This window comes from Panthera leo, chromosome C1, assembly GCF_018350215.1.
Source record: "Panthera leo isolate Ple1 chromosome C1, P.leo_Ple1_pat1.1, whole genome shotgun sequence".
NCBI lineage: Eukaryota > Metazoa > Chordata > Mammalia > Carnivora > Felidae > Panthera > Panthera leo.
The window spans coordinates 37,780,045-37,805,791 of NC_056686.1; the positions used below are offsets into that span (position 1 = coordinate 37,780,045).

Genomic DNA, 25,747 nt, shown 5'->3' on the forward strand with positions numbered 1-25,747 from the left:
GATCTGGAAGAAGAAACAGGATTTAGAGAGAGACAAGAGGAAGACGAGAGTGCACTCTGGGCAGAGGTCACAGCATAAGCAGAGCTAGGCGTCCAGGTCCACCTGTGGGGAGCAGTCTCATGAGGGCTGTGGTGCCCCCCAGGAGAACCATGGAAGAGGAAGTTGGTAAGTTGAGCCCCACCGGACCAGAAAAAAAACCTGAAATCCTCCTAGACTTTTAAGGCCAGGAATCAACACCTCCTCCTTCCTTAAATGCCTTGGCTGCAGTAAGCCCTCCCTCCTCAGCCCTGCCGCAGCTCTCATACTTGGCTTGTTCTTCCTTTTCACATGCTGTTTACATTCTTGTCCTGTCTTTCCCAACTACCTGTAAGCCTCCTGGGGCAAGGTCCTTTTCTACCTGCTCTAGAGGGTCCTGCACAGAGTGATGGCTCAAAGAAATATCTGGTGAATGAATAAAAGGAAGAGAGCATTAATGATGGGTTACAGTCTAAACCACCAGGACTCTACCCCTCATACACCTGTGAGGTGTGCGGACAGTCCACTCTAGATAGAAATGATGACATCTACACCAGCCCCTCCCCCTGCACTGCTTTCCTGTAGCACTCACCCTGCCTTGACCTTGTTTCTTGTCTGTCACCTTCAGTCATTCAACAAACATTAGCTGGACACCTACCATGTCCTAGGTGCTACGGATATAGACAACACAAAGATCTCTACTCTCATGGGATCGACATTCCAGTGATCAGGTGAAGGGCAAAAAAACAAATAAGAAAGTAAAATATAGGGACACCAATTGGTGACAGGTGCTATTGGAGGAAAAAGGGAAGGACAGGGAGTTCAAGGGAATGATTTGAAATTTTGAATAGGGTGGTCACAGGAAGACCTCATTCAAGCAAAGGCCTGAGGGAGGTAGGGGCAGGCATTTTTTTTTCTTTTATGATCACTGATCTATGCCTAGTACCTAGAGCAGGTACCTGGCATGCAGCGGGCATGGGAGAATGAGTATGTTGTGAAGGTTAATTCATTTTTTAATTAAAGTTTTCTCTTTTATTTTGAGATACTATAGATTCACATGCAGTTCTAAGAAAGAATACCCCTCACCCAAGTTCCCCCAATGGTGCCATGTTACACATGACCATAGTACAATAGTACATAACCTTACACTACATCTTTCACATGACCATTGTATAATATCAAATCCACTGAAATTGACTCTGAGGCAATCTACTGATGTGATTCCAATGTCACCAGTAGGACATGTACTTATTTGCATAAATGTGTGTGGCATATTCAGCATTATGCAATTTTAAGGATTAATCCGTTTTTAATGTGCAATTAGGAGGCCACTGGAAGTGTCCAGAGTCGAAGGAAAATGGGGTGGAACATAAGAATGGCCTGAATAGAAAAGCAGATGAAGCAGGAACCCAGCGGAGGGCCAGGTTCCAGCAGACATTGGAAAGGAGAGCAAATGAGGAAGGGGCTAATCAGGAGGTCTCTGGGAGTCTACGTTAGACAGAACAGAAGTACCAGTCCTGGAAAGAGGACTGGAGAGCTAGAGGGTTCTAGAGGAGGAGAGAAGGCAGATGTCCTGGCTCAGCTTGGGTCTGCTATGTGGTCTTGGGCAAGTCAATTCACATCGCTGGGCTCATGTTCCTCACTGGTACAGGAGTGACAATGGTCACCTGTCCCACTTGCTCTAAGGTCAAAGAGAGATGAAAAGGTAGCCCTGTGCAAAGCAAAAGTGCTAGACCAACTGCCAAAACCAGAAAGGACTCAACCCAACGGCCCAGACTGCCTGTGGTCTCCCAACTAGAATGACTGGCTCGCCTTCCCAAAGATAAAAATGCAGAATTTAGGTCAGCACACACAGAGAATCTCTCTTTGTTTATAAAAGACCGAGGATGTATTCCTATTAAATGCCTTTAAATCTCAGCGATGATGAGAGACCCAAGGCTGTTTACCACTTTGGATATTTACTTTTCTCATATACAAATCAGCTCGGGTGCCGTCAGAGCTGACGGCACCTCACAGGGCAGGCCTCTGACATCCTGCTCTTCCCCAGTGCCCACACATGGTTTGAATTTATTGGTTTTAGCAGCTTTCATTTATATTGTGTGAGGATCACGGAATGGCCAGCAAACAGAAGCTGTGCTCTGTGCCCTGGAAAAGACACGGACGTGTGAGGAAGGAGGGTGGGGGGGCCGGGAAGATCCCTCCAATCCCAGGAAAATCAGCTCCCACCCACAGGGTGGCCCAGTGGAAGCACTTAGGCCCCTGTGGGAATGAAGGGCCAGTGGGAAACCACAGCCCCACCAGGAGATGGTTGTAACACGAGGGCGAGAAGGCGCTCAGTAGTCACGGCTGCTCAGAGCCAAATGCCTGGGTGCCACAGTGGGAAATGCAGGCCACTGCCTAGATGTTTAACCTCCTGGAACCAAACATCTGGAAATCTGGGAACAATGTGGGGTGCGGTTAGGGACTTTCTGCTTTCCACCCGGATACTCAGGCGATGATGTGTAGATACAGCCAGTAATTTTACAGCTACACACAGATCCCTGAGTGCATACTTGGAGCCAGGCCCTTGGCAAACCTCATCTAATGATGAGGCTCCTGCCCTCAAAGAACTTCAGTCTCTGGAGGAGACAGACATATAAATATATAAAAGACAATAAAATTAAAAATGCCCTTTCCCAGTGAGGTCAGAGCTGGTTTAGAAAGTGGCTTTGCGGTTTATGGTTTACCAAGCACTCTCACACCCTCTAAGGGCTGTCTGTGAGGGGAGGGAGCTGCCTGAGCTCATGCTGCTGGACTCCCAATCCAGTGCTCTCACTATCTAAGGGCTGTGTATAGACCACAGATCCCTCCACCCCCCACTTCTGCTTGGGGAGCATTCAGGAACCACTTGCCTCACCCCACCCCAGGGGAACAGGTGGACTCCCCCAGGTCAGCCATTAAAAGGGTCACATGAAATGCAGGGACATGTTGTCCTATACTAAGTACTTTAGAAATGGTGGTCAGGGTCTCAGGCTCCCCCCACAAAAGACCCTGTAATATATAGCTACCGCTGGTCTCATTCAGCTGCCAGACTACTTTCAGGATCTAGTTCTAAGAGAAAACATCTCTAAGTTCCTATTCCAGAAGCTGAGAGTCCTCCTCGGGCCCAGCAGTGAGAACATCCTGGATCCGATGAGACAAAAGAACCTCATATGGCAGCTCTTTCCTCAAGCCAAGGGATCTGAGAATTCCCAGGCAGACTTGGGTGAGACCCTCCAGTCCAATGAATGAATGAATTGCAAAGTATGGGACTGGGGGACAATGGCCCCCCAGCACACCTGGATCAAGCCCAAACTTCTCAACTGGTTTGTGAGGCCTCCACGAGGTGGTCCGTGAGCCTCTATGGCCAATTCCCTAGTCTCCCATACCTCCCGTAAACATTTTCCACATGTGAGTGAGGACAGTCCCTCAGTTGGGATCAGCGTCTCCATCAAGCTCCCACCCCGTACTTGCTGCTCCTCCTGAACCCGGGATGCCCATTTGTCCTTCAATACTGAGCTCAGGCGACGTTACACTAAAGCCAAGCCAGGTCTGATAAGGAGGGGGTCTGTCTAGCATCTATACATGGAGCATCTTCACCAGCAAAGACAGTTCCTGGACAGCAAGGATGCAGTCCTCTCCACCCTGGTAGCATCTGTAGAGCCTCCAGAGTACCCGAGCCCCTGCAAAGGCCTGCCACCATGGGGTTGGAGGCTCAGCGTCAGTGCTCAACAATGACACACAAGTAGGTGCTGACATTCTGTCTAGCTACTGTTGCACACTGAATGGGGACCCCACAGGACTGGAGGCTGGGGTGGCCCTCTCACATTTCCTGCTCCCCCATCCACACTAGGGAGCCCCACAGAGAAGGGTCCCACACATGGGTGACGTTACAAACATACAGCTTCCTCTTCTGTTGGGCCCTCAGCCTGCCCTGCCATCCCCTCACCTGCCAATGTCAGCTTCTGCTCTCAGTCCTCAGCACGGCCTCTCTCCTCCCCCTAGATCCTGGCCAACGGACTGACCAGCTCACCCTCTCTTCCCAGAGCAGAAATCTTAAGTCCCTGCCCCCCCCCCCCCACCAAAATTTTATACCTCTAGTCTCAGAAAAAGAACCCCCCCCCCCCCGACTATCACACTCCAGTTCCTTTTCATTAGATGCAGAGGGGTTGAGAGCACAGGCTCTGAAGACAGATTTCCCGGGTTTGAATTCTAGATCTTCCATCCACCGGCTGTGTTGCCACAGGTAAATGAATTAAGCTGTCTGTGTCTGTTTCCTCACCTGCAAAATGGGGCTGGAACACAGTACAACCTGACAGATGGTCATGGGGGATGGATGAGGCAGTGCCTGTCAAGGCCTCAGACCCATTCCTGGCATTCGGCAGTGAGGCACCTCTCTCCTCATGTCTCCTCACCCTTCCCTTCCCCACCAGCCCCACATTCATCTCTGAACCCCAGAGCCTGCACCTGAGCCTGGCACAGTGTCGTTCCCAGCAGTGCTTGTCAAACAAACAAACGAAGGAATGGATGAAAGGATGAACAGTTTCATAATAACTAAAGAGCCTAAATGTCCATCAACTGACGAATGGATAAAGAAATTGTGGTTTATATACACAATGGAATACTACGTGGCAGTGAGAAAGAATGAAATATGGCCTTTTGTAGCAACGTGGATGGAACTGGAGAGTGTTATGCTAAGTGAAATAAGTCATACAGAGAAGGACAGATTCCATATGTTTTCACTCCTATGTGGATCCTGAGAAACTTAACAGAAGACCATGGGGGAGGGGAAGAAAAAAAAAATGGTTAGAGAGGGAGGGAGCCAAAACATAAGAGACTCTTAAAAACTGAGAACAAACTGAGGGTTGATGGGGGGTGAGAGGGAGGGGAGGGTGGGTGATGGGTATTGAGGAGGGCACCTGTTGGGATGAGCACTGGGTGTTGTATGGAAACCAATTTGACAATAAATTTCATAATAAAAAAAAATCAATTCGTTAAGTACTTACAGGGTACAGGTATCCCCCGCTTTTTGAAAATTCACTTTACGCCAATTTGCTTTTACAAAAGACCTACATTAGTACCTGTTTTCGCCAACCGAAAGAAATCCGAAGAGGATTTCTTTATGAAAAGGGGCGTCAAGTGAAAATAGCATGCAGTGTTTGTTTTGCAGTGAGCCATTAGAGAGGCAGCAAGCACTCAAGCCACCTTAGCTTCAAACTGTGTCTGTGAGCATCGGTGCTGTATGTCGATTTATTTCGTGCACCCATTAGCAAGATGCATCCTAAGGTATCAGAAAAGCTTGAGAGATTATATTCTGGGTTTGGGAATGCTCACAAACTTTTCCATATAAATTAATGGTAATTGCTTCTTTGCTTTACACTGTAGGCACTCTCCCTTGTTGGATGGCAGGACAAACCCATATTTCTCTCTGGGAGAAAGAAAAGAGGAAAAACACCTGCACCCTGAGTACTACTAGGAACATAGAGCACTTAGGGGCTAATAAAGTCCTTCCCAGGCTGTATCTTGTGATTCTCCCCAGGACTCTGGAGTTGCTGCTAGTAACATTCACCCCATTCACGATGGAGGGAAAGGACCCTTAGGTGGGGAATCTCCCCAGGTCATGGATCTAACCAGTGCCAGAGCTGGGCTTGGAGCCTAGGTCTCCAGCCCAAACGTTTAGATCCCTCCTTCTGATGTGTCCGCACTCCAGGGAACAGTGAGAGATCACAGGGAAGCCGACCCAGGAAGAGTACAGTCAGACATTACACATCACCAGATGGTCAGCAAAGAAATGATCACACTCTGGGTGGTCGGGTCACATGGTTTCAATCAGGTCAACCAAGCATACCCATCCCTGCTCGGTGCCTGAGAGACTGAGGGATCAAGAACCATCTTCTCTACGGAATGGGTTTCACCTCAAGACACAAACAGTGTGAAAATGAGCCAATCACAATAATTAAAATGACCACAACTCCAACTGCCCCAGCTAACATTCACCACCTCCTACTGAGTGCCAGGCGCTCAGCTAGGTGGTTTATATGCATTACCTCATTTAGTCTTCACAACACGTTGGGTGGGCGGGGAATACTGTGAACTCCATTTTTTCAGATGTGAAAACACACCCCAGTCATCTAGCCAAAGTAATGGAGTGGGAATTCCAACTCCAGTCCAGTCTCTCTGCTCGTCTATCAGAAGATCTAAGTAGAAATCCTGGTTCCACCATTTTACACAAAGTACTTAGCTTCAATTTCCTCAAAATTGGAGAAAATAATACTTGCCTTTCAGGATTGTTTTAGGAGTTTACTGTGATAAATTAGAGGCCCAGCACATATTAGGCACTAAATAACAATGGCTCTCTTGGGATCTTGATTAGGAAAAGGAAGGAAAAAGTCAGTGGAGGGAGGAGTAGAAACACTTTTCTTTGCATACCCGCTGCATGTTCCCATCCTGGCACTTTCGCTTAAGGGTCTCCTTCCCCTGCATGGCTTTTTCCACTCCCATCTCCAGGGCCCTGATCCTGTTTAATCTGCATCGTCTCCATCAAAAATCCTGCACTCCTTTCTCACCCACCGTCCGGCCAAAACTCTACTGATGGAATCAAAATAATATAAAATCACCTGCAAGACAACCAGCACGCCTAAACCCGGGAGCTATGTCTCGCTGGGTCAATGAAACATCTCAGTCAAGGTCAAGCACAATGACCAAGCATCATTAGCACTGAGGTCCTGAAGTGTCTCAGTTAACCCTTTCTGTGACCAATCCACAGCTCTTCAAGCTTTCTCAGCCCCAGTAGAGTGTCTCCTGCTGGAAAATGTCTCCTAAGCCAATGGATGTTTACAGCCACCCAGCTGGAGATGGAGGGGGAGGGGAGCACTGGAAGTCCAAAATCGGAGGCAAGGACAGGAAACTGAAGTAGGCCCCTAGTAGGTGTCCTCGTGGGGGAGGGGAGGAAGGGCGGTAATGCAGGTAAAAGACTGGAAATTGCAAAGCGCGGCGCAAATGGTTGAATTACCACTGCCAATGACGCTCTTGTCTTGTCTCAACCTCAAGGCTGAGCAGTTCAAGAAATGGAAACCCTGTGTGCTAAGCCAGAGAGATTTCCAAAAGGCTTTCTCTGCCGCATCTTCCTTTTCAAAAAGGGCTTTAAAATGGGACGGAGGTTTGAATTACCAACGGTCTAGCAGGCGCGTTAAGTCCCTAGGAGATAAAACTGGCCAGGAAGCTTTAAATAACCTTAATAGGGAGGAAGCAGGTAAGTCCCTTAAACAGAAGCAGCGGAAACAAAAAAGGCCTCGCCTTTTATCTTTGCCCTGCGGCTTCCCGGGCAGGGGGCGGGCGCGGCTCGCCCGGAGGTGCCGGTGCCACCCGCTGCGGTGGCCCTGCAGGCCAAGGGGCGGGCGTGGTGGCGCCCGGACCCACCCTCCTCCGCCCTTCCCGCGCTCCCGCGCTTTTAGGAAACTGGCACTTGCGCTCCCGGAATCGTCCCGAGAGGTGGCCGCGGGACCGGGCAAAGCGGGCCCGGCTGGGTCCTGGCCCCGAGGGGCGCCGGGGTGCGGCCGAGGTGGGCATACCTCAGGCAGGCTGTTTCACTCGGCCTCGTGTGACCACAGCCCACGCAGAAGGGCCATGCTGCACTGCAGACAGCCCCAGACACACAGCCAGCGCCTGCCCCCCGGCCCCGTGTAGGCCCCGCCCGTCTCCAGAGCCTAGCACCCCAAATGCCCGCCTGCTGACTTTTTACTCCTTCAGATCTAGGCTCCTCCAGGAAGCCTTCCCAGGTCTGCCCAGGACTGAGAACTGCGCAGTCTTCTGTGTTCCCCACACCGCCTTACCTGCCCTGGCCTCCCTGAACCTCCTCCCCCTACACCTCCTCCCCACTCAGAAAGCAAGCAGCCGGCGTGGGGGGGGGGGGGGACAGCATCATCATTCTTGCTCACATTTCGATCTCCAGCACATACCCCCATGTCTGGCACAAAGTGGGAACTACAAAGCATTTCTTGAAAAATTGTGTAATGATGTTAATTTAAAAATCCAATAATAAGCATGAGCTAGTGTTTACAAAGAACAGGTTTTGTGTCTGGTATGGCACTACAGTGCTTTACACCAATCCACAAATCCTCACAGCAGCTGGATGAAGTTGACTGATGAGGAGACTGAGGCACAGAAAGGTCATGTAACTAGTCCAAGGTTACTGACACTCTCTAGAAGTACAGTGATCCTGGACCCTGCAGGAGCCCTGAGCTGTCCTGGGCCAATGCCTGGAAGCTTTGCAGTGGCGGGGGTTCCTGAGCCCAGTCTGTGCCATATACATAAAGACTAATTCTTGTTTCTAAAGGCAGAATCAGACCAGGATGTTCCTCTGAATGAGGGAGGTGGGGAGAAAGCTTTACACAAAAAAAGCACAGGCTCACAACTTAAGAGCAAATGAAAAGTAAATTTTAAGGCTTCCCCTTGCCCTTCCGACCCAATGGCAAGAAAAGAGTGAACCCGGAGAATAAAGGGTGTCAAGGTTTCAGCACACAGGGCAGAGGGATATTTGCACTGCCTGCAGGGGAGGGAGGTAGTGGTCAGGTACTGATCTGAAAGCTGGCAGACCCCCCCCTCCCCCCACTGGGAAACAACCTCGCCTAGTGAGGGGGGAACACAGACTATCACAGGTGCCTCCACCGCAGACACTGCACACGTTCTAAGGTCCCAGGCTGTCGCCGGGGATGGCCCAGGGCTCTGACTTGCACAGGCCTGGTCTGGCGACCTGGCTCTTTTCAAGAGTAGTCAGGCACTCAGGGCAGCACAGGTGCAACTCACCCACTGTTAGAGACTGAATGTGTCCCCCTCATCCCCAATTCATATGCTGAAGCCCTAACTCTCACAATGATGGTATTTGGAGATGGAGATTTTATGAGATAATTAGGTTTAGAAGAGGCCATGAAGGTGGGGTCCTCGTGACAGGATTAGCGCCCTTATGAAGAGACACGGAAAGCTATCTCTTTCCCACTTTCCAACTCAATTCATCTCTCTCTCTCTCTCTCTCACTCACTCTCTCTTTTCACCTTTCCCACCCTAATCTCGGACTTCTAGCCTCCAGAACTATCAGAAAATAAATTTCTGTTGTATGAGCCGCTCTGTCTATGGTAGTTTGGTATTACAGCAGTCAGCAGACTAAGACATCCACCAATCCTTTTAAAACACAATGTTATTTTGCAATATATACAAATATTGAATCAGTACATTGTATACCTGAATGTGACGTCAATCATACCTCAATAATAAATTAATAAATAAATAAATAAATTAATTAATTAATTAAATAAGACCCGCAATGCTGAAAGCTTTGGATTTAGGTCCATCACTGCACCCAAATTCAAACTGCTGAGTTATGATCAGGTCTCATCTGCCCATAGGGTACAGTCCAACCTGGTGACCAAGGATAAAAGTCTGGCTATACAGCGGCATCTAAAGAGTCCAGACTTTTAAAATGACTGCCCTCAGGAATCCTTACCACTTCAGAGGAGTGTGAGTTAGCCAAACAATAAAAACTGGGAAGGGCTCTCAGGTAGGGACTGGCACAAGGAAATGTATGGAGGCACGACCAAGGACTGTGCCTGCGGGAGGGAAGGAGGAAGAACTAGAACAGGTCAGCATCATTGGGGCCCAAAACCAAAGCAGCAAGTCGGGGGTTAAATTAAACACGTTGAAATGAAAATAAAGCAGGAGGGTGGTGAGTGAGCCTGCAGAGATTCACGGGTGCTCTGGGTGGTAAAGAAGAGGGAAAAAGGAGGCCTTTGTTTGCAAATAACAGATGAGAAAGAGAAGACAACAAAGTGTTCCAGGATGGAGAGAGAAATCCAACAGGGCCCATGGATGTCACAGCGTCCTAACCAAATGGGCCAGCAACAGTGCACTTATCTGCTGCGACAGGCAGGACGTCTGAGGGCTTTCTGTGCATACAGAGGCCAAGATGTGGCCCCTTTTTAGCATCCAGAGCTGCCAATACCCCAGCCACAGAACACATCACAAAGCCCCAACTTTAAAACTGGAGCACATTCCACCTAAGTTTGTAATCAACTGTGAACATATCTGGAGCTAGATTTTGAATCAGGGTCTATTGGGAAAGAAAAGAAAAGACTATCTCAGTCATTTTTATAATATTAGGTAAAATACAGAAGCACTGAAAGAATATCATAAAATGTCATAAAAACAATTCCACTGGGGTGCCTGGGTGGCTCAGTCGGTTAAGCAACTGACTTAGGCTCAGGTCATCATCTCATGGTTCGTGGGTTGGAGCCCCGCATCAGGCTCTGTGCTGACAGCTCGGAGCCTGGAGCCTGCTTCGGATTCTGTGTCTCCCTCTCTCTGTCCCTCCCCCACTTGTGCGTGTGCTCTCTCTCTCTCTCTCAAAAATAAATAAAATGTAAAAAAAAAATTTAAAAAAAAATTCCACAGAGGGAAAGAACATACGTGGCTGGGCCATCAGGGAAAGCAGGGACCAAGTCTTCCCAAGCAGATTAGATTTAGGAGCATTCTGGGAAGACTTCCTGGAGGAGGCACAGCTTTGAGCTGAGCCTTGGAAATCTCCTAGGATTCAGAAATAGAAGAGAAAGGAAGGAAATTCCTGGAGAGGGAGGGGGCTCAGCAAAGCAACAGCGTTTCCAAGCTTGGGGCAACAGTTCTGTGTTCCAGCGGATATATTGCGCAGATTTAAAAGGATCCTGGAGGAGCTGCTCGGCGAGACGGCTTGGCAGCCGCTTAGCACAACCGAAGGCTGGGCCACCAGCTGCCTGTGGATTAAGTAGGCGGACAGAGAGCCAGCGATGGGGGATAAAAGGAGTGAAGTGGATACTACTTAGAGGCAAACTCAGGAGGGAAGAAGGGCGGCGGCCTGGCCTGCCAGCCGCCGCGCTCCTCACATTCTTCAGTTTCCTCCCGAGGAAAGCTGCATTACCAGGCGACCTCTTCCTAGCTTTGAGAGATGTGCAAATGGGAACTATTAACAAAGGCACACTCCCATTTTTATCTCTGTCACAAAGTGCTTCCCTGCTCAGGCTCTCTCCCTTTGGCCTGAGATGGGCTGGCGGGTCGTCGGAACAAGATCAACGTGTTTGCCGATGGGGCTTTTTGGAATTCTTGAGGACTGGTCCCTTCCGACTCCAAGATTTTAAAAGTCTGTGTCTATGAGCTGAAAATTCTTCAAAGCTAAGAGGCTAGAATTTCATGATGTGAAGATTCTTCGAGTCGAAAAATGCATCTGAGCCTAATGTTCTAAGATTTCACCATTCTTAGATTCCCTGAGCCTCTGAGTCCTGGCTTATGATTCGAAGAGTGTGGAAGTGTGGAAGACTTCATGCTGTGAGCTTCTGATTCTGAGACTAGAATATTTCATGACATCGTGGTCACCTCTGGCTTTATGGCCTCCTTCTCCTTTGATGGCCGTACCTAAGCCATCCTGTGTGTCTGCTTCTGAGTTTGTTTTCCTCCCCCCATATGTTGGAAAAATATATTCAATATTAAAGTCTGAGTTAACCAGGTCAGAGAGAGGGAATAGAGACTGTGGAGCCAGCAGGGGTTCTTTGCAAACAGCTCTCGGTGCACACAAAGAATCTGAGAATACACATGCCTAGGGGTCAATGCTGGGGTTCCCCAGAGGGTCTCCCGTACCATGCGACAGACATTTGCTGAACAGCTCCCAACCACAGGGCTCCTGTGAGAGACACAGAGGGCATGGCAGCCTACAGAAGCACGGGGTGGAGGCGGGGCCAGGAGAACCTTGTTTCTCAGTCTAGGATCTGGAGTTACATGGTGCAGACAAGGCCAACTTGCCCTGATCCGATATTGACTGAGGGGTTCGCACTCTCTGGAGTAAACTTCTGGGGACAAGAAGGCTCAGCATGGTCCGGAGGCGAAGGGAGGTGTCTGTTCCCTTCACTCTGGGGAGGGCACGTAGATCTGACAGGAGGCCATGAGCAGGGACCAGTGCTATGGCTCCAGGGGCCACAGTGGGTGCTGCTGTGGCTGCCATGGAGGCCCAGGGAGGGTGGCAGGGCTTGAGAATGGCCATTTCTGGAGGATGGGAAATGAGAGCCGGGTGCTGAAAGATGGGGGCATACAACAGGAAGAGAAAGGAAAGACAGAGTCTGAGGGTGGAGAATCAGGTCACAGGAGGGACTGATGCACGAGATCCATGCCTGGGTTGCTATGGCTGCAAAATAGGACTAATAATAGCCACTCTCCCTGGTGGGGCAGCGAACCCTCTGCAGGTAAAAACTAGGCCATTCCCAGGTCTGCCCCCAGCACTGCACTGGCCCAACACAGTAGGGCATTCTGGCTGAATGAGGAAGCGAGTGAGGGAGAGGAACCCTAATGAAGGAGAGGCTCCAAGACCGTGCAGGTGTCCAGGGGCTGTGCCATGGCAGGCTGCGCTCTCTGCTCCACAGACTGGCAGTGGGAGGCAGTAGGATTACCCACTGGAACCAACAGGCTTCCAGAGAATTAGGTATCAGCAGCGGCCTGCTGAAGACCAGACTGTCAGCCCTTTCCAGGCTCAAAATCTCAGGGTGGCCCAGGGCCTTTAAGATACGGGGGTCATAGATGAGCACCACAGAAGTCAGAACTGGGTCGACCCTGGAAATCATCCAGCTAACACTCGAGGGACAGAGGGAGCAATCGAGGCCCAGAGAAGGTAAGAACTAGCCCAAAGTCACAGGTAAGGTAGGAATGGGGTCAGGGCTAGGGTCTGCTTGTGAACTACCTACCCACTTGATGTCGACATTTTGTGTCCCTGTAGGAATGCACTATTAAAGCTATTAGAGCTATTAAAGTTCAAGGAGGAGGTTCTTCACTGTGGCTTACACAGTCTCCATTCATTCATTCATTCATTCATTCATTCCACAGTGCTGGATGGCAGAAGGGAAACAGGGATGGTCATATGGTGGTTTCTCTAGTTATACAGTCTCCATTCATTCATTCATTCATTCCCCGAATATTTATTGAGCACCTAATAATACGTGCTGGCCCCTCAGGATATATATACAGGCACTGTGACTAAAAGGAGACGTTTCTTTATTTAACTGTGCTGGCTTAGCCAATGTTAGGGGCCCATCATTCCAAGGAAGCAACTGGTACCCAGAATGTCTTTGGCAACTCCTATTTTAGAATCACCTTCAGATCCAACTTACAAGTCAAATCAATTTCAGCACTTTTCAATGATCTCTATCATATTTTATTTCATTTCATTTTTTTAGCAAAAAAAGATGATCTCCAACTCCAACACACGCGCGCGCACACGCACGTCACCAGATAATGTCATCTCACTATTAAGAACAAAAATGAATTCATCTTTATGTCTGAAAAGCTGGGGCTTTAGCGTCAGACACACCTGAGTTGGAATCCTGGTTCCACTGGCCTAGCTGTGTAATCACAGCCACGCGACAACTTTTTTATTGTCTGTAACAGATATGATGATATGACTTGTCACATCTCTGTGAGGATTAAAGGCGAGGTCGTTGTGAGGTTTTATGCAGTGCCCTGTGTGGAGACAGAGCTCAATCAGTGATGGTTTTGTGGTTTCTAACTCCCCACTGAGGGGGCTGCAGTATTTTACAAACATTTTGGATGCCCTCAGTGGCTGTGCCCAAGTGCTCAAGCTTTACACACATTGAGTGGCTAACATTGGCATGTTTGTTAAAACGCGGCGAAGTACAGAATGGCGGCAGGGTCCTTGCTATATTATTCCTCGGGAAGTACAGGACTTCAAGGTATTCTCAGCCAGTGACTCCACCAGTCTGGGTGGGGGAGGACTGACGCCCCCTAGAGGGAGAAGGGCGTCTCCTAATCAGGTCAGCTGTTGGTGGCAGCCAGTGCCAGTCCCGGGAGGCAGCCAACAGAGCCGATTGAAATCTGCAGGTCCCAAGATTGTCACAAGATCTTGGCTCAAGGCTCAGGCATCCCCAGGTCCCTGAGGACAGGGGCCGCCACCATCTCACTCCAGCTTTGCGTTGTTCTACAAGGGATGGACAGTGGACACGGCTGATGGGAAAAGGTGCCAACAGAGCAGAGATGAGGCTTCCCATGCAACCTTCCTCTCCCCCTGTCCTGGAGCCAGCCTGAACAGTTTTCCAAGCACAGAACCTACATCGAGGTAGTCATTTTATACTCTCTCTAACCTCCCACAAGGAGTGTCTTCTCATATCCTCACAAAACGAGCTCAATTGTGAAAGGCTGGTCACTACTGCCCCATTTGATAGATGGGAACACGAAGTTATACACAAGTCACTGGCTTTAGATTCAGAGCAGGGACTGAAACCTAGAAGTCTGCTCTCAGCCACTGTGTGAGCCGTCTGTAACACATCAGGGCCTTTAGCATCCTCTCACAAGCCCCACGGCCAAAGGAAATACCTTCTCTGTAATTATAAATTCTTCAAGAAGTAAAATTTTAAGCCCTCAGGTCCTAATGGAGAGAAAGAAACAGCAGAAAGGACTGAAGGAAGAATTGCAGGACAAGAAATACCTAGTCAACATGAACACTTCATTTAGGGGCAGGTAGAGTGGCTGTTCCTTATGAGCCACATGACCTTGGGCAGGTCATCCAGCCCTTCTGAATGCTCACCTGGGAGAGCACCCAACAAAATGGAAAAGCATGCCTCCTACGGGCAGGGTGCCTGGCACGTGGAATTGATTATAACTGTCGCTTGAAATGTCAGGACTGGAAGGGGCTTGAATAATGACCTAATCCCGGCATCTCATTTCACAGACAGGAAAAACAAGGCCTGGAGAGGGGAACGGACTTGCCCAAGGCCACGCCGCAAGCCCATGTTGATGCTGGGTCCCACACTCTCTGTTTATACAGAGATCAGAGACCAGAGACTTTTTCATTGGCTCCTCCCACCCATGGAGTCTGAAAATGTACGCTTTCTTTCTTCACTTAGCAAGGAAAAATGTGGTATTTCTGCCTAGAAGAAAATACAAACATTTGAGAAATACTAAAATTAAAACTAAAATCCCAGCGCTTCACAAAAAGGCTCTTTTAAGATTTCTTTTTCCCGCCTTCCTCTCTCCTTGTTCCCCCCCCCCACCACCAAATATTTTGCAATAACAGTAATGCTGAGAGGAAAGAAAAAATAAAAATCTGATGCACTTAACAGATATTTCGGTACAATAATGCATCACAGATGTTCATATCAAACTGTGCACGCGCACATACGATTTTACTGAGAAGGCTGTTCATTTCTGACTTTGGGGTTGAGGACCCTTAACACCCCCATCCACCCAGGCTCTGGAATCCCTCCTTTCCCAGTTAGCCCACAGCTGCCCACAGGGATGGAGGAGAGATTTCATCACCTCGCTCCAAAATGATAACAGGACAAATTGGCGAGGTTGGACGCTCTGGCAGGTGGTGAAGGGTGTACAGATTAGGGAACCAAGAGGAGTCCTGTTCTCTTTTGTTCTGGACTTGCTTCCTGCAGCCCTCTTGAGGAGCTGGACCCAAGAACAATTTTAAGAGCGGGCCCAGGCTGGTGATGGGGTGCGTGCATTTTTGAAACCAGAGATTTGAGTCCGTTTGATCTTCAAACATGGGCTTTGGAGACTGTCAGCGGGCTCCTTGCTGGCCGATAAATGGCTCTCAGGAACTTTTCCTAAAACATAACTTCACACACTTTCCAGCAAATGTTTTCAACCTACCAAAAGCCGTCATTTGGTTGAGCAGCAGTGTTTCCAGACGCCGAAGAAAGATAGTTTTGTTGTTTTAAGAGAGACAGATTAAAGCCAGGGGCTGTTTAACCAGAGGGTTTGTGTGCTCGCTCCAGCTCTCCTCGGATTCCTCTGTGGTCGGGTACAAAGAGGGTGCGGACAGTGATGCTGGACGCCCCACCTCCCCGGCCTAAAAAAGATATCCAGGCCAGACGTGAGGTCTCTGAACAGAGAGGCCTCCCACAAACCTGCCTCTAAAATGAGATGGGCGGTGAGCGCTAGGGAGCCCGATACAGATAATATCAGCTCCCGAGGCTGGCAAGGGAAAAGTCACTTCAGAGGGAGAGAGCCGGTATGTTCAGAGGATTCAGCGCCCGGGCCAGAGAATGCACAGGATTTTCCCCCGTGGAGAAGGAGTCAGGCGTAGTCAGAACCCTGCGGGGCGTGACTAACTGCCCCAATATTCCTGCCACCGGGGCCCTCTGGGTAAGGACTCCACAATTATGGGAGAGCCAGCAGGGGAACCGACAAACCCGCCTTTCATTTGGCCGGCAAATCAATCTGGCTTCTTACCTCCCCGGGGACAATATTGCATTTCCCCTGGAAAAACAAAGGCCAGAAGATCTCCAAAGGGGGATCAGTTTCTGCCGCTGTTTCCCTGGTGAAGAGTCTGCAACATCTCGGGAGCAGCAAGCAGGTCTGGTCCCAGTGGTGGAGTTTCTAGCCTGGCCAAATTATGAGGCTGTCTCCTTAATGGAGGAACACATCTTGGGGGCCACACCTCACCCAGGGCATTGGCCCATGCCTTGTTTTGGGGCCTCCTTGCAGGAGCCACCGGCCCTGACTCAGATCCCAGATCTCAGGATTGACAGCCTGTTCTCAAGGCACAGATGTGAACTCATTGTTCCCAGGGTCTCAGAGTTGAGTTTGGGGCCAGTGAGTTGCAAGTGACCTCTGCCCATGGAGATGGGGCTTTTCATGACATTTTGCTGGATCAGGTCTCTGGCAGCCAGAGACTTTAAACCTCCTAAGCTCTTCCCTTCTCCCTGCCCCCATTCTTGAGGTTCAGAAATCAGAACAGTCAACCTTTAAGTGAACACATTTCTCTGAAATTATTAACCCCAAAACTATCCTTGTTGACTTCCTCCAGGCCTAGGGAGGAGGTCCGAGGGCCGCCTAGAGCAATGCAAAGGCCTGGGTAATTCAGTAGTGTTTAACCTTCAACAGCAACAAGCCAGAGTCACACAGACACCAGGTCCACTGCACCTCCCCTGCCTGCAAAGCCGCAGGAACCATGACTCTTACTCTGCACATGCACGCTGCTGCCTGGGGGGGTGGTGCCCACACAACAGCTTCAGGACAGCCTCCTGTTCTGGAGACCCCAGGGCCTCGGGAAAGCTGGACGCAAACCCGCAACTCACTCTTTTTGTTTTCCTCACTCTGATGTTCCCGGGAAAATTCTTTCTGCTCAGGCAAGCACAGCAAGTGGGGAGTGTATATCCCCAACAGGTAGCACCACTGAGAGAGAAGCAAACACCCAAACGCTCATCCCTAACTCTAGCACACACCAGTTTGCCCTCAACCCACCCCGAAAGCAGCCAGAGAGCTGCCTCGCAGCCCGAAAGAGCCTCTCCCATTGGAAGAAGTCCAAGGCTCCGGCTACAGCAGGAGGAAGGCAATGGGAGAAGAGGACAAAGGGGCTGGCCGCTTCCGGGGGCCGGGGAAAGCCAAGTGCCTACCTGGGAGAAGTTGAGCCCATTAAGCGGGTGGCACTGCTCCTCTACCCGCTCCACGGCCCCGGTGCTCTTCCTCATCTTCTCGGCCTGCTGGGCCAGGTAGAGGTCCAGGACGGGCACACCTCGGGAGCGCACGTCAGTCTCCGTGAGCGAGTTCACCATGAGCATCACCCACACGGGCCTCTTGCGCTCCCAGTTGCCCGCGATGGCGTTAAACAGGTAGTCCGCGTACAGCCCCTTGCCCCGCTGTGCTGGTGTCATCCACGAGGGCATCATCAGCTTCACGTAGTCCAGGTGGCGCTTCAGACGCCAGTAGAGCTCCCGAGGCAGCACGTCCTGCAGGTTCTCCCCGTGTGGCAGCAGCTGGCAGCTGGCCAGGGCTGAGATGGTGTAGGGGTCCGTCAGGTCCAGTTCGAAGTAGACACGAGCGCTGGCCTGGAAGGCTGCCTTCGAGTTGTCCGGGATGAAGTCCCAGACGCGGGTGTAGGGGACGTGGATGGTGCCGAACAGGTAAGCGGGGGGGTCACGCCGAATAGTCCACAGGAAAGAGTTCAGCTCCCTCTGCTGCAGGGGAGGGGGGGAGGACAAGGCAGGCAGTGAGGCTAATGGCAGGGGAGTAAACCAGGGGTTGCACAGACAGAGGCAGGTGGAGGTGGGGTGGAAGGCAGAGGCCTACATGGGGCCATGGGAAAGAGCAAGGGCTGTGGAAGCTGAAAGACCCAGATTCAAAACCTGTCTAGCTGGATCATCTTAAGCATGCTGTTCCACTTCCCAAGACTCGGTTTCCCCATCTGTGAACTGGGGGTGAGAGCAGCTACCCCAGGGAGGATGAAAAGACACAGTATATGTGAGTAAGCCCTAAGAGCAGCACCAGGCACAGAGGAAGGAGACAACGAAGGAAGCTCTCTCTCGTTATGATTAGCTTTCCCCCTTGAGTGCCAAGGACTGCCACAGCACCTGAGAATATTCATGCTCAGCCAAGCCAAACCTTCACCGGTGGTGTTTCATGTGGAGGGTGGGGAAAGGGGGACCAAGAGTCCTGCTCTGGCAAGAAGGGAGGAAGTCATATAACTTTTAAACCCAACCATTAGAAGATACATGCCAAGAGCACTTTGAAAGCAGAACACCTATTAAAAATAGCACACCTATTTAAACAGCTACTTCCCATTCATTGGGGTGGATAAGGTTTTCTTGTTGGAGGGCAGGTCTGGGGTGTCGGCTACTCTGCTCCACTGCAGATGAGAAAGTGCTTTATAAGCTGCAGCCTAAGTAAAGTCACAAGGCCCTGATTTGGGAGGGGAAGATTCCCTAGAATTCATCCCAAGAAATGTGCTTCAGGCTCCTCCCCTAAAATGCTGTACCTGGCCTCCACCCCCCCACTCTCGGGCATCTTCTCAGACAGAAGCTCTGATCAGGAGTGTGCACAGGGGCAAAGAGGGGCATGGAGACAGGGATCCTTTCTCCAGATCTAGCTGAGGACCAGGGGTTAAGGGGCATGAGAAAGGGACTATCATTTCTCTCAGGCAGTCATTTCCCATCCAGAAAAGCCCCTGGACTGCCCACTGACCACCTGCAAACTTGAGGTCAACTCAAAACTTTTCTGCCTGCTTCTAGCACAAATGAAAAGTGTGTGATGGGGTGAGTGGGGGAATAGTACCTTTTTTTTTTTTTTTTTTTTTTTCCGAACAACCAAAAATCGTGGATCCCAGCAGACTGGAGCTAGACTAGCTCTGACCTCCCCGTTCCCACACAAGTCAGGACAGCAGAGGTGCACCTTGCCCAAGGTCAACTAACTCCCTGCTAACTGGGCAGTGAGTGAGGACCCTATACAACCTCTTCCTAGTCACTGGCCTCCAATTAAGGGTTATTTTCCATGCATTAATTTACACTTTGAGGGAGGGATGCTGAGAGAAATCAAGGGATTCTGTAGTTGGGAAGGAAAATTAGGAGAACCAGTAATTATTCAACCCCCAAGGAGATATTAGGCCAGCTTGCCCTGGCACTTCCTTTTCCTCTCCTCTGGAATCTTCCCCCTTTTTGTGAAATGGGGGCAGTTGGAGGATTGGGTGCCGGGGGCCTGGGCTGGAGAGGGAGAGAGAGGTGGGAACCAGCACCAGGGAGAAAGCTTGCTTTAGGTCAGAGTGGGAGGACAGGGGAGAGGGAAGCCTGTCTGTAAGGGGGACAGAGTGGGAATGGGAGAGCGGAAAGGTCTGATGTAAGTCAGAGCAGAGTAGAGCAAGGAATGGGAGAAACACGATCAGGAGTGGGCAGAGAGCAACCAGAAGGGTAAACAACGGATAAAGTAAGAAAGAAGCGAGTCAAAGGGGCACAGGGAGGAAACGTCCAAGCAGGACCGAAAGTCGAGGAGAGCCCGAGAGCGTCAGCGTGCGGAGAGGGAGCTGGAGAGGGAGCGCCCCATCTCGGCTCCCGGCACGGAGCTGGAGCCCGGGCGGCAGGAGGCAGGGAAGGGCGCCCGAGGCAGCGCCCGGCGGGCGGAGGTGGAGCGGGTGGGCTGAGCTGGGTGCGGAAGGCAGGACCCCCGAACCCTCGTCCCCACGGGCTGGAGTGGCCGGACGGCCGGGAGAGTGGCCGGGCAGGCGCTCGCTCACCGATCCGGGCGGCCGGCACTGTCCTCCGTCCGGGGGCTGCGGGCGGGCGCGGGCGGTGGCGAGGAGGGCGGCGAGCAGCGGCCCCGCCAGGGCGGCGTGCATCCTGCCGGGGCCCGCGGGGCGCGGGGACCCTCCCGGGCGGCGCCCTCTCAGCGGGGCGGAGAGCCCCCAGCTGGGCACGGAGGTTCCTCTGGGGCGCGGGGCTCCAGCGGCGGGATGCTGGGAGCCCTCTGGGGCGGGGCGGGGTGTCCCTGCCGGACCCGGGGGTCCCTCTGGGGCGGGGCTCCGTCTGCTGGAAGAGGGGGACCCTCTGGGGCGGGCCCCTCCCCAGGCGCGCAACCCCGTTGGCGCAGCCCGGGGTTCTGAGAGCGCGCGGGTCCTGGGGCGCGCCGACGTCCCGGAGCTGCGTCGCGGTCCAGGGGCGCGTGGGGTCCCGGGGCGGTACCGGGCTCCCAGGGCGCGCGGGGTCCCGAGTTACGCGGGCAGCTGGGCGCGCAAGGGTCCCAGGGGTGCGCGGCGCTCCAGGGGGCGCGCGGTGGGACAAGTGCGGCGGCGGGCGCGGCGGGGCGGGGGTCAGGTCTGGGGCGCCCGGCTGCCCCAGAGCCGGGCTCAGAGGGGCGGCGGGCGGCCGCGCGGCCGCTGCCCGGGCTCCGCCATGCTGCTCCGCGGCCGGGAGGGAGGGAGGGAGGAGGGCGGGAGAGCGGCGCGGAGCCGGGCCGGGCGGGGGGCTGGGGCCGCCGGGGCGGGGGGAGGGGAGGACCCGGCGCGGGGGGCGGGGGGCCGGGGCCGCGCCGGGCCGCGCCGGGCCGGGCCGGGCCGCAGGGAGTCGGGGCGAGCTCCGCGCCCGGGCGCGGCGAGGCGGGGTCTGATGGGCATGGCAGGCGCTCGCTCGCTCCTCTCTCGCTCCCTCGCTCGCTCCCTCACACACGCGCGGAGGGAGGCGAAGCCCGCAGCAGCCACTTCCCCACTTTCCAAACTTCCCAGCGCAACTTTTTCCTCTCCTCCCCTGCCCGTGCCTCCTCCTCCCCCATCGCTCCCCCTTCCCCTGGCCCGCTCCCCGCCGGCCCTAGCTTCGGTGCGCGGCCGCCAGGGGGCGCCCGGGCCGAGGCCCCGCTCGGCCAAACTCTGTGGGATCTTCTGTGGACAGGGACTAGGCTAGGGGACGAATTCCGGGGACCTGGGCCAGCATCGCCCAAAGCATCTGATGCGCAGGTCGCGGAGGGAGTTAACAGCGAAAGAAGCAGGGGTGGGCAGGCACTCCCAGACTGGCTGGGAAGGCAGCACTCAAAGGAAATCCAGGGAACCTGGTAATTACAACTTTGTATCATACAGTGCCTGGCTAACACTGGCATGTGCTTAGTACGTGCCCTGCAGACACCAGGTGAACTAAAACAAAACAGAACAGCAAAGTAATCTTCCTCACAATCCCTTGGCACCTCCATTTGAACAATCTTCTCCCATTAACTTCCTTGGACCCACATAGGATCCCTGTAAATGGCCAGGGAACAGGGAAGATTCATATCCCAAATCCTTACACCATGGGAATTGAGAGAACCTTTAAATCCAATTTTCTGTTCCTGAGGGGCAAATGAAGCTTAGAGAAAACCAAGGGACAGGGGCAAGCTTCTGCATTTTCAGCAAATGGGGAAACTGAGTCACAGAAGCCTTGCTTAGATCTGTTAAATGAAAGTTCATGACACCTATGCTGACAACAGAGATTGAAGTATGAATTTGGTAGAATTGTCAGAAGCCCATAGCCCAGATAGGCAGACAGGGACAGACATGCAAAAAGGCCATTAAAACCAGACAATGAGGGGTGCCTGGATGGCTCAGCCGGTTGACGGGCCGACTTTGGCTCAGGTCATGATCTCACGGTTTGTGAGTTCAAGCCCCGCATCAGGCTCTGTACTGACAGCTCAGAGCCTGGAGTCTGCTTCAGATTCTGTGTCTCCCTCTCTCTCTGCCCCTCCCCCACTGGTGCTCTGTCTCTCAAAACTAAATAAAAACATTAAAAAAAAAGTTAAAAAAAAAAAAAACGGACAATGAGTACCGGGAGAGACAGAAGCAGTGAGAATGGGAACAGAGAAGAAGGTCTCCCAACACAGCTCCGACGCTCAGGGAAGACTCCTGGGAGTGGTCTTGAAGGGTAAGTCACAGGTAGCTGAGTGAAGGAGCCACACAAAGTCTCCCAGGTGGAGGAAGAGCAGGTGCCAGGTGCAGAGCCAAGAGAGCATAAACTCCTCCAGGGGACTGCAAGCAGTTGGACATGGCTGGAACAAAAGGCCAGTGGCAGGAGCTTCAGTTGTGTCTTCTGGCCAGACTGAAGAGTTTGTACTTTACATACACTATGTGACAGGGAGACATGGCAAGATGTGAGTTAGAGGGTGGCTGGAGCTGATCTGTTCTTTTAGGAGACATGACTGTAGGGGGCCAGTTGGGGGCAGAGAGGTCAGTGAGGAGACAGGCAGTCATTGCAGAGGTGACCTGACTCCTAGCCCAGTGCTTCCCCATCACCTCCGGAGCACTCACGTCTTCATGCACCAGTGGAGCAGCTGGAGAATGGCCACTCTAGAAGGTTGGGCAAGGAAGACAGCTGGCCCGGAGGGGCAGAAGGGCTCAGAGCACAAGACCTGGGCCTTTGGGCAGAACACAGGAGGGAAGGAGGGGGACACCAGACACTTGCAGTTTGAACTACATTAAACTGTCATTTTTGTAGGCCCCAAATAACTGATATTGGCCATTTCATATGGCTCAACCAACTAGGATCCAGAGCAACCTGGGTCTCAGGCCAGCGTACATCTGGCGACAGATGCAGAGCAGGCCAGAGTGCCCGGATGGTGTGAGACAACAGCGTGGCTCCGTGTTTCCCACACACAGAGCTCCGAGACCACAGCGGTAACAAAAGAGAAGTCCTTTGAAGAGTCCCTGCTCCCTATGGCTCCAAAGCTGCCTGCTGTGAAGGAGTAGGTAAGGATGTGCTCGCTCGGTAAGGGTGAGGTGAAACCGCTGAGAAGCAGGAGAAGGTAATTCCAGTGAGAGGCAGTGTGATGTTCTTCATGGAGAATTAGAAGACTTGAGACAGATAGAGGGTAAGAAGGGACCTGATGGCATTAAAAATGGATCCATATCATTAAAGTGATGGTGCATGTGTGCATGATTTTTAAAATGTTCCGAGACTTTTTTCCTAAAATTATAAAAGATTCGTCGGCTAATTGTCACGAATGCCAGCTATGACTTCTTCCTTCATGGCCCTAACCTAGGGCTGTGTGATCAGGGTCAAGACACTTAACGTCTCTGTGCCTCTCTTTTCCACCTAGTTTCCTAGGTCCTATTTTTCTGAGTCAATGTGTACAATAATACTTTAGGATCTCCACCAGCCTTGTTACTGATATTATTAATGAGGTGCAAGAACAAACAGGTTTTTCCATTCCTCAGTGGAGAGTTGAAAACATTCATCCACACAAGGTAGTGGTATTATTCAAAATAGCTAAAAGGGACAAGCAACCCAAATGTCCATCAGTAAATGAGTAGACACACAAAATGTGATATATTCACATGATGGAATATTATCTGTCCTTAAAAAGGAACGAAGTATTTATACATGTTATGATATGGACCAGTCTTGAAAACTTTACACTGAATAAAAGGAAGCCAGTCACAAAAGGGCATATATAATACAATTTATTTATATGGATTGTCCAGAAGCAGCAAATATATAGAGGAAGAGGGTAGATTAGTAGTCGCTTAAGGTTAGAAGGAACAGGGAGATTAAGGGACCTTGGCTGAATGGTCCTGGGTTGCTTTGGGGAGTAATGAAAATAGTCTAGAATTAATTGTGGTAAAGTTTGCACGATGCTCTGAATATACTAAAAACCATTGAATTATACACTTTATTTATTTGTGTATTTATTTATTTACTTATAAATGTTTATTTATTTTTGAGAGAGAGACAGAGCACAAGTTGGGGAGGGGCCAAGAGAGAAGGAGACACAGAATCTGAAGCAGGCTCCAAGCTGTCAACACAGAGCCTGACGCGGAGCTTGATCTCACACACCACAAGATCATGACCTGAGCTGATGTCAGATGCTTGACCACCTGAGCCACCCAGGTACCCCTGAATTTTACACTTTAAGTGGGTGAATTATATGGTATGTGAATTATATTTCCATAAAGCTGTTACTAAAAAACAAAGAACAAACAAGTTTAGAGCCCCAGGAGACAGTCCTCATGAACAAAGGTCTTAGTGTTTTCCAATAATTTTTTCTCCCACCTGGTATAGTGAGAGAAGCCCTGGATGAACACCCCTAAAAATCCTAGAGAGTCACTGTGCTTTTGCTTATGTCTCCCTGAGCAGCTGTGGGGAGTTCCGTTGGCCTCACTGTACCTCAGTTTCCTTGCCATCAGTATGAACAAGCTCGCGGAGCAGATAACCTATAAGGGTCTTCTGTGTCCCACACAAGAGTGCAGCATCCACGGCCCCTGCCTGCCCATGGGCCTGTAGGCACAGGGCTCAGGAAGCAGGCAGTGGATGCAGCCACCTGCCCCCTCTTCCAGGGCACATCCGGCCCACTTTCCTTTTATTGCAATTTAATTGATGTTCAATCAGATGAGTACCAGGAATCTGTAGGCTATAACAGCCTGGGCAGAAACAGAAGCCTTGTAGCGGAACTAAACCAACAAAATCTGCCTCTTGAGCAGATCCAGGAGCCCTGGGTCCTGCCACAGGGCGTCTCTTAGGGAAGGAGATGAGGGGTTCCCCTGCTCAGTTGACCTCAAAGGAGGCACTTTGCTCTGGGCCTGAGGGCTGCCCTCAACCTGGCCTGACGTTCAGTTCAGCTCCTATGCCACTTGTGCCCATCTCCTACCACCCCAGACTCTGCCTCCTCCACCCCAGCCCTCCTTGTCTGGAAGTGAATCCTTGGTGACTGAAAGACAGGACTGCCTTGGGGATGGGGTGGGGGCAAGGATGGCAGATTCTAGGACCACGCAGCGGTCAGCCATGCTTAAGACAGTCTAGAGTGATGGAAACAACTAGAAAAACATCAGACACTGAGGTGATTCAGAAAAGAGCCTTCCCTCATGGAAGTAGGGAAATAGACACAAGATCATAGAAGCACAACAAAGGATCAGAGTTGCTGTACAAGATGGCACTCTTAAAAAACAAACCACCACCGGTGGTGCAGCTCGATGAGTGGGGTGTGGAGAGCACAGAGGGATCAGCTCAGATACTGTCCTCACAGAGCCTGCCATCCAGTGAGGGAGACAGATGCAAATAGTGCGATTTGGGAGACAAATGGGTGTGTGTGTGTGTGTGTGTGTGTGTGTGTTGGGGGGAACAACCTTAGGAGAGAGGACCTCAGCAAAGGTCTTTGCAAGAAGGCAATATCTGAGCTGACCTTTAAGGATGAGCAGGATTTGGACGGGGAGGTTGAGGAGAGGCAGGTCATTTCAGACAGTGGGAACAGCATGTGCCGTGGCGTGGAAGTGTAAGTGTCTGACATATTTGGGGAGCTGTGAATAATCATGGGGGGGGGGAGAGAATTCAAGAACCGTTGGGAAGAGCTGGAAATAAGACTACAGCAGGAAGGGCCATGCATGATTGTGGAAAGCCCTTCATCTTGGCTTTCAAAGGATATAATCTTCTTAGCTTGCTCTGCATAAATTGCAGGTGCTGGTTGAAGGGTG

General features: G+C 51.4%; 1 protein-coding gene across 1 annotated transcript in view; it reads right to left on the reverse strand.

Moving 5' to 3' along the window:
• TRABD2B (TraB domain containing 2B) overlaps positions 1-20,164 on the reverse strand; it is a 212,064-nt gene extending 191,900 nt beyond the window's left edge. Inside the window, exons 1-2 of the mRNA XM_042951125.1 lie at positions 20,063-20,164; positions 17,457-18,017 (exon numbers count right to left, since the gene is read on the reverse strand). Of these exons, the coding sequence (XP_042807059.1) occupies positions 17,457-18,017; positions 20,063-20,164 (663 nt within the window). The remainder of the gene's footprint in view (positions 1-17,456; positions 18,018-20,062) is intronic.
• Positions 20,165-25,747: the final 5,583 nt, after the last annotated feature.